General features: G+C 40.2%; 1 protein-coding gene across 2 annotated transcripts in view; it reads right to left on the reverse strand.

Moving 5' to 3' along the window:
• The window catches only part of CUL2 (cullin 2), a 42,873-nt gene extending 34,866 nt beyond the window's left edge, over positions 1-8,007 (reverse strand). The window contains exon 1 of one of the 2 annotated variants that reach the window (XM_027648493.1): positions 7,840-8,007. In XM_027648493.1, the coding sequence (XP_027504294.1) occupies positions 7,840-7,958 (119 nt within the window). In that variant the 5' untranslated portion in view covers positions 7,959-8,007. The remainder of the gene's footprint in view (positions 1-7,839) is intronic. The other variant, XM_027648494.1, reaches the window with a different exon arrangement.
• Positions 8,008-9,375: the final 1,368 nt, after the last annotated feature.

The following is a 9,375-nucleotide window of genomic DNA, read 5'->3' on the forward strand; positions in this document are numbered from 1 at the left end:
GGAAATAAACTAATTCTGAAAAAAATTAGTTTAAAACGTCATGCTTTTCTACTAAACCAAGGCATTAAAAGACCAGCCATACCAGAAATACACTTTATAAAACCAGTCATGGTAGAAATAATGATTTAGTAGATTAATTTAATTAAAGGAAGACATAAGATCTGCTTTCCTCTAGTTTACCACAAAAAAGCACATGCCCATGAAAAAGGAGGTAAAGGACACAGACAGCTGACAGCTTAGTCTACAGAGCAGTGTCAAGCTCTCATCTCACAGTTTTCTCCAAACGCATGTTTAATTTTTAATATACTCAAAACAAATATATACTACCAAAAAAAAAGAATCATAGAATCAGCCAGGTTGGAAGGGACCTCTGAGATCATCAAGTCCAACCCTTGATCCACTACCGCTGCGGCTGCTAGACCACGGCACTGAGTGCCACATCCAGTCTTGTCTTAACCTCCAGGGACGGAGAATCCACCACTTCCCTGGGCAGCCCATTCCAATGTCTGATTACTCTCTCTGTAAAGAAATTCTTTCTAATATCCAATCTAAACCTCCCCTGGCACAGCTTAAGACCATGCCCTCTTGTCTTGCTGATAGTTACGTGGGAAAAGAGACCAACCCCACGCAGCTCCTTTCAGGGAGTTGTAGAGAGTGATGAGGTCTCCCCTGAGCCTCCTCTTCTCCAGGTTGAACAGCCCCAGCTCCCTCAGCCTCTCCTCACAGGACTTGTGCTCAAGTCCCTTCACCAGCCTAGTTGCCCTCCTCTGGACCTGCTCCAGCACCTCAATATCCTTCCTGAACTGAGGGGCCCAGAACTGGACACAGTACTCAAGGTGTGGTCTCACCAGCACTGAGTGCAGGGGAAGAATCATTTCCCTGGACCTGCTGGCCACACTGTTCCTGACACAAGTCAGGATGCCATTGACCTTCTTGGCCACCTGGGCACACTGCTGGCTCATGTTCAGCTTCCTGTTAATCCAAACTCCCAGGTCCCTTTCTGCCTGGCTGCTCTCCAGTCACTCTGTCCCCAGTCTGTAGCGCTGCATGGGGTTGTTGTGGCCAAAGTGCAGGACCCGGCACGTGGCCTTGTTGAACCTCATCCCATTGTTATCAGCCCAACTCTCCAGCCTGTCCAGGTCCCTCTGCAGAGCCCTCCTGCCTTCCAGCTGATTGACACTCCCCCCCAGCTTAGTGTCATCTGCAAATTTGCTGATGGTGGACTCAATCCCCTCATCTAAATCATCAATAAACATATTAAACAGAACTGGGCCCAACACTGATCCCTGGGGGACACCACTAGTGACCGACCGCCAACTGGATGCAGCCCCGTTCACCAGCACTCTCTGGGCTCGGCCCTCCAGCCAGTTCCTGACCCAGCACAGAGTGCCCCTGTCCAAGCCATGGGCTGCCAGCTTTTTCAGGAGAATGCTGGGGGAGACAGTGTCAAAGGCTTTGCTGAAGTCCAGACAGACCACATCCATAGCCTTCCCCTCATCCACCAGGCGGGTCACCTGATCATAAAAGGAGATCAGGTTGGTCAGACAGGACCTGCCCTTCCTAAACCCATTCTGGCTGGGTCTGATCCCTTGTCCATCCTGTAGGTGCTGTGTGATTGCACTGAGGATGATCTGCTCCATCACCTTGCCAGGCACTGAGGTCAGGCTGACGGGCCTGTAGTTTCCCGGGTCCTCCTTCTGGCCCTTTTTGTGGATGGGTGTGACATTCACCAGCTTCCAACCATCTGGGACCTCCCCAGTGAGCCAGGACTGTTGGCAGATGATGGAGAGAGGCTTGGAGAGCTCTTCCGCCAGCTCCCTCATCACCCTTGGGTGGATCCCATCTGGTCCCATAGACTTGTGGGGATCCAAGCAGCTCAGTAGGTCCCTATCTGTTTCCTTCTGGATTTCAGGGGGGCTGTTCAGATTCTTATCTCTTTCTACAAGCTTCAGAAGCCAGCTGTCCTCAGGACAACCTGTCTTACTGTTGAAGACTGAGATGAAGAAGGTGTTAAATACCTCAGCCTTTTCTTCATCTTTGATAACTATATTCCCACCCATGTCCAGTAAAGAATGGAGGTTTTCCTTGCCCCTCCTTTTGCTATTGATGTATCTGTAGAAGGACTTTTTGTTATCCTTCACAGAGGTGGCGAGATTCAGTTCAAGTTGTGCCTTTGTATCTCTAATTTTCTTTCTACATGACCTAACTATATTTCTAAATTCTTCCTGAGTAGTCAGCCCTTTCTTCCATAATCGGTAAGCTCTCTTCTTTACCCTGATTTCTTTCAAAATCTCCCTGTTCAGCCAGACAGTCGTGTTCCCCACCAGCTTGCCTTTCGGCACACTGGGACAGCTTGCTCCCGTGCTTTTAGAACTTGCTTCTTCAAATACCTCCATCCCTCCTGGACCCCTTTGTTTTCAAGGGTTGTTTCCCATGGCACACTCTGGACTAGTCTTCTGAATAGGTCGAAATCTGCCCTCCAGAAGTCCAACGTAGAGGTTTTATTGACAGCCCTCCTTGCATCCCTGAGTATTGAAAACTCTATTATTTCATGATCACTGTGTCCCAGATGTCCACCAACCACCACATCTCCCACCAGCCCCTCTCTGTTTGTGAACAGGTCTAGCAGTGCTCCACCCCTGGTAGGCTCATTTACCAGCTGGAGCAGGAAATTATCCTCTACACACTCTAGCAATCTCCTAGACTGCATCTTCTCTGCTGTGTGGGGTTCCCAGTAGACATCCGGCAGGTTAAAGTCACCCACGAGAACGAGGGCTGGTGATTTTGAGACATCCACCAGCTGCTTGTAGAATAATTCATCACCCTCATCATCCTGGTTGGGTGGTCTGCAACAGACTCCCACCAGGATATCAGCCTTGTGGGCATGATGTAAGATACTGATGTAAGATAACTAATCAGAAAAAAACCCCTTCATTGGGCAACTGGAATCTCAGAGAGCCCCACCAGAATCTAATCTTGTGTAAGTTATTTCATCCACATAGATCATCTTTATCAGAATTCTTCTTGGAAAGGCAAGAATTATTAAATAAAAACCCCAACAAACAAAACAGGCAACATTCACTGCTTTGTAACAGTAACTAGAATTGCACTGCAATAGCTTACAAAGCTGTAAGCAATAAAATATAAAAACCCCTATTAAATTAATAGTGAAGAATGAAATGGTTTTTTTAAGACATTATAAAGAACAATTGTTCTTTACACTTTCCCCTCTCCAAGAAATTTTCTCAGTCTAAGGATGGCTGGTAGTCAAATGCATCCTCAACACAATTCAGACCACAAGCCTCTTCACTATGCAAAGATATCTTTGAGAAAATAAACTCCAGAATCAGAAATCTTTGTAAGCTACTCACAAGCAAAGGGAACTTGACTTTTTTCTCTTTAGATCCACAACTACACTATCTGAACCACCAAAACTATAATGGATCTCTACTACAAAAACAATGTACTTCAAATTTAGAGAAAAGATGCAGTCTTCACCTCAACAGCACAAGAAAATAGTAACAGAAGTTTATTTGAAAGCAGTAAACAAATATCTCTGAATTAATCTAGCCTCTGTGCCCTAGGCTTCTGCTAGAAGTCTGGATGACTTGACTGTTGTAAACAAGCTTCTTAGTTGTAATAATCCTATTTAAGTATGAAAATAATATCTGTACTCCCTCATGAAAATGCACATCTTCCAAACACGCCTTTCCTTACTCTAGAGAAAAAATTTTCTTGCAAGCAAAGAAAGCTGAATCTGTTATTCCTCCTTGACATATGCCACTCTGTTTAATTTCAGCAGGTATGCAAACTAGGAGTCTAATCACAGAAGCACTTAACAGGCAACTCACACCTTTTTCTGTATCCACCAAACACTAAAAAGCAACACCAAAGGCGACTTGCTGGGGCATTAAGCTTTTTTGAATTGCTACAAAAGGTATCATGAGACTGAAATACACATTACAGAGTAACTTTGCTACATTCTTGCTCTATTTGTACTAGCTCCTTTATCTATCTTTCAGTCCAGAATCCAAACTTCAGTGTCATGTCCAAAATGTTGTGAATCTCTTAACAAAAAAAATAACCTCCGAGGGGAGATGAATCATTAATCCTCACTGGTATTTTACTCCATACACTTAAAGCACATTTTTCCTGTGCTGCCATTCTTTAGAAGACCAGGAAGAAGCCTTTACTGTTCAATAATTTAGCTTTAATGGTGAAAGCCATCTGTCCTTCCAGTTCAGCATGTAGTTTTGGAGGGTGAGAAAGGAAGCTGAAGCCAAACTGCTGCTTAAGGGCCTTCACTCTGGGCTGAGAACAAGAATATCAAAAGCCTTATGTGATTTAAGTGCTTTGGCTGTTGTTATTTGAGAGGCATTACCCAAACCTAAGCACTTCCAAACTAAGAAAGAACAACAACAAAACTACTATCAACCAGAAAATACTATATGCATGGTCATAAAAGTTCACAAATACTGAACTCAGGGTTAAAAAAGCATCTAGGTAAGACCCTATATTAACAGAAGGTTTTGAATAGATCTTCTCTAGAAGACCAACTCAGAGCTTTGGGTAAATTTTCAATTGTTGGTCTTCTTCCATAACAGAATCAAAATTCACAGAGGACTTGAGGACTCATAGTTAGAAAGAATTGTGATCATGTGAACTTTATTTACTCTTCCTTCTCTTTGGGCTGATTGTTTTGTTAAAGACACATGTTTAAGTTTCTGGTTTACCACAGAATCCTTGTAAAACAGCGAATTAAGAGGAAGGAGAACAAACACGCAGAGAAATGAAAAAAAAAAAAAAGCAGGTGGTGATGCTGCATACTCTTAAAATAATTCTATTTGCAGTACAGCTACCATCCTCCCTGGGTACTGTCCATCTTATTTATTTGGTGGTGGAAAACCCAGGACAACAACAGGAAGAGCCTGATGTTCTACCTGTTTGAAAAAGTTCTAAGTAAAAAGTAGTTATCAAAGCACAGATGAACTACCTACCACTCTAACCAAGCTTGAGCAGCCTCTTAACTTAAAGAGCACTCCCAGGTCTACTGAACAGTTAGCAGCAAAGTCTAGAAAGTTATACAACATATTCACAATAACCAAATTATTGTAAATAATATCTCAAATAGAGACGTAACTGTCACTTGTTTTCCAGACAATGAAACAACTCCATACACAATTCTTTCTGCTGAGAACCTTAAAGGAAATCTGAAGGTCAAAGGTGTCTCAAGATGACTCACTGTTTAAATAAAGTGACATATTGTCTTTCAAGTGATCTTTTCCAGAAGATTTTAACTCTTACACAGTTGTGGTTCCCAGCTCATTGCCATTCAAGAATTTCAAGTTTGAGATAAAGGATTTATTTAAAAATAAGCTACCTTTAACAATAACATTACCATAAGTTACAAAGGAAACACTATATTCGACACAAACAAGTTCTGGGGAACTAATGGGGCAAAAATTAGTTCTAGAAGTGAAATATGCACAGTACAAGCCTCTCATCCCTCAATACTATTAGCCTCCATACTCAATTTGATCTCAGCTGTCTCAAGCAGCACAAGAGAAAGCAAACACTTCATAGAACACGTGTGTACAGATGAAAACTGATTCTTTGCTGTAGCTTATCCTTTGTTTCCACATCACTGTTTCAACCACACAGTACAAAGATCAACTGATACCACAATCAACCAAGTAACCTGTCTGAGTTTCATTAAAACACAATTCAAATAATCTGGGACAGATTATTTAAACTGTGCTTATTAAGCAACCTGAAAAACAGAGTTAATACGACATTTCCTTTAAAATCTCTCTAAGTGTCTAGAAACAGATTACTCCAATTATATTGAATTTAACTGAGAATAAGAAGTTAACAAAGAACAAGATGACATATTTTTTAAAGGGTAAATCTACTTAAAATACATCATCAATACTTTAGGTCTCTTTATATATAAAGCCTGGAAAAAGCTTTCACACCAGCTGCACAGAACTACCACTTTCACCCAGTTGTTGAATACCCAGTGAGCAGTTTGTGTTAAAACACAGAGTTTGGTTACAGGAAGCAGAAGTACTAAACAATCAACATTCAAGCTGGAAGTTACAAGTCACACAAACTCCTCAGGCCACTCAGCCATAGACAATAAGCCAAAAGGGTCATGTCTGTGCCAAATCAGGCACTAATAGTACCACTTTCCAAGGACCATAATTAAGAGATGATAGTAAGTAAGGTCTTAAGAATTACATGCCTAATGATTCTTCCCAGACTGCTTCCTGAGTTCACTATTCATAAGCATTCCTTTTCTGATGTTCAATCAACTGGAGTAAATCCCAAAAGAGGATCAACAGCAGACTTGTGTACAAGGTCTCCACATAAGAAGTTCTAAGTGAAACAGTGTGACAAGAGGAATCAATTCAACATCTCATGCAACAATTATTATTTTATATTTAAATCTATTTTAGGTGCCCTTGTCTAAATGTTTAGAATTTTAAACTACAGAATTTAGCCACTTGTTGAAGACTGAAATATTAAATCCTCAAAAACTTCTTAGAAAGAATGACTGTAGCTCAACTTGTCAGCACATAAGCACACAACTAATTAGTTCAAAACGTCTGAAAATTCTGGAGTCACTTGAACTTGACTCCAAGACAAGGTGACGAGCCATGTCCCCAGAAATTAATTACCAAGTTTTAATATGAAAGAGCTCCTTAAAGATTATTGCACCACAATAAGGGTCCACAAGAACTATGAGCAACTAAATTCTCCATTAAAGTATACACATGTACACAGTCAAAACACAGGCACATGGGAAAGCAATTCTGAGAAAGGGTAACATGTTCAGAACAAGAAGAGATTTAGAGTCAAGCTTCTGCACACAGAATAAGCTTGTGTTGTAAAAATCCACATATAAGAATCTTCTCAGGAGTTTCTTTTTTCACCCACAAGAATTAACAAATCAATAAATAAGTCTAAATCATTCTTCCCCCTTATAATTAAACCAAACTCAGTATAATTGCTGCAGAACAGGTGCAAAGCCTCCTAAAATTGTCTAATTATTCACCACACTGTAATGGCTAATGAATACATAGACACAGAGCACAGTATAACTGGTTAGAACAGTTACACTTATTTTAAAAGAAGTTAACTGCAACTTAAACCTTGTAAAAAATTACAAGTCCATTTTACAGATAAAATGCAAACCTTTCACTACAACGATACAGATACAGCTCTGACTTGAACTGCAAGACCATTTGATCACAGAAAGAGTAATTACTTTTAATCATGGCTTAACTGTAAAGAATAGAGAGGTTATGACAGTGGAGGGAAAGGAAGAAGGCTTTTTAATAAACCCTTGCTATAGAAATGTCTAATATGCTAGTCATCAGTACAGACAGAAGTGCAAAGGAGAGGCAGAAATCTTTACACAGAAAAACCTCACTATTCCCCACACTGCAAATTTAAAGACGTGCATTCTCTGTCCTTGGTGTTTCCCCTGCCACATACACATTTAAACAAACAAGAAAACCTCATTATCAGAATAGGGGACGTTCAAGGCCTGCACTTTTGTGAACAGCTATAGCATAAGCTAAGTAATAGAGCTACTAAAAGTGACTAAAACTGAGACTTTTTGTCAATATGGTGACTTTCATATAGAATACTTCCCAAATACACAGAATTTTCCATCCCTTTCAACATATCCACTGATCTTCAGGCTTAATAACAGGTAGAGCCCTACAACAAGCTTCTGATCAAGATCACTGAAATTGTTGTGTAGCACGGGCTTCCTCTGTGCTAAATACATCATATGAACACATTAAGTCAGATTTTTCACTTAAAGGATACGAGAAGCGATCATTCCACGTTGCTCTTTCAACATAATCCAACATAACAACAGCTTTAATCGTCGTTAGAAGTTTGTTCCATGTTTCATCAAAGTCAACTACTCGTGGTTTCAAGGACATTGTGGGGCTTTAGTGTTAATCTGTAGAAGAATTAAACTTGTCAGACAACATTGGACAATCATTAAAAAAATATATACATTTCCTTTAAATTTTTTAATTTAAACTTTGCACAGTGTCACACCACCATGACAGAGCAACGCCAACACCCACCCCTGCTTCCCCACCCTCCAAAATTAAGCTCACAAACTCTTGTTTTTAATGTTATGGAAAGAAACATTCATGTTGCACAAGTAGCCTACAACATAACACCAATTAATCTAACAACATCACGCCTCATGAAGTTCATTGTCTCACCAAGCTGTCCATTTAACAGTGCTATGTGAAGATAACAACTGTCCAGTAAATTCTTATTTGTTCAATTATATGCAAAGCCTGTTTAAGCTGTATCTAAGAAAATCTTGGGCAGGAACACACTGAACTATTACCAGAGTATCTGAAGTTACCACTGTCAGTTTTTAGCCTATGTTCACCTCAGGTTTTCATGTGACATTTTTGGTGCTACATTTAAAAAGCCACAAAAGCTCAAAGCTTTGATCAGGATGGCAAAAAGACAACATATCTAAACACAGAGCAATATGTAGAGTTTGTGTAGCTTACTGCACTACACAGTAGGACAAATCCTGAAATCTTTCAAAGACATGGCTTCAAAATACAGAAGCTGTGTTAATAATTTCATATAAAAAATACTGGAAGAGATTTACTGGAAAAAGAAACCCTCAGCATTAAATTATCGAAATAAAACCAGGGAAAAAGTAAGGTGATTTTAAAAAAAAAAGAGACAACTGTGAAGGCCTCTTCTTTGTTTCCACTAGCCTCTGTCCTATGCACCTAATCTAGAAAGGACCTGATGTGTGACATTCCACGCACAAAGCAAGTCTAGTTCCTGCTCAGAAACATGACATTGTAAGACTAAAATAAAACGTGGAAAGAATATTTCTTCTTTCATTTTAAATACATGAACAACTAACTCTTGTCTTCCCAAATCTTCAAGGTCAGAAGGGAAAACAGAAGGCTAGTGACAAGCAGACTTTGAACACAAGAGGCAGACCTCTGTAAGGAAAAGAATCTAATGTCATGCTACAAAACCATTTAGCAACTAGCTTACTACCTTAATCACTACTGGCTCTTGCAGTGTAAAGAACTTCTAAGTCTAAGAAAAAAACCCAATAAAATCAGACATAACTTTTACCCTGCATGCATACAAAACACCCCCTCGACTAACTAACCAAGCTCCTCAACTGCTGTTAATGTTGTTATATTTGCAACATGGTTATTACTTCAAGCCCAGTATGTCAGTAGCAGCTTACTTCACAGAAAATCAGTGAGAACTGAAAAAAGGGGGGAAGGGAGAAAGTGATAGTCTTCAAAGAGCTCTAATACCATTATTCTGGAAAACACGAGAGTATTTTCAGCTGAC

Source organism: Corapipo altera, unplaced genomic scaffold (genome assembly GCF_003945725.1).
Source record: "Corapipo altera isolate COAL_440 unplaced genomic scaffold, ASM394572v1 47, whole genome shotgun sequence".
Lineage (NCBI taxonomy): Eukaryota > Metazoa > Chordata > Aves > Passeriformes > Pipridae > Corapipo > Corapipo altera.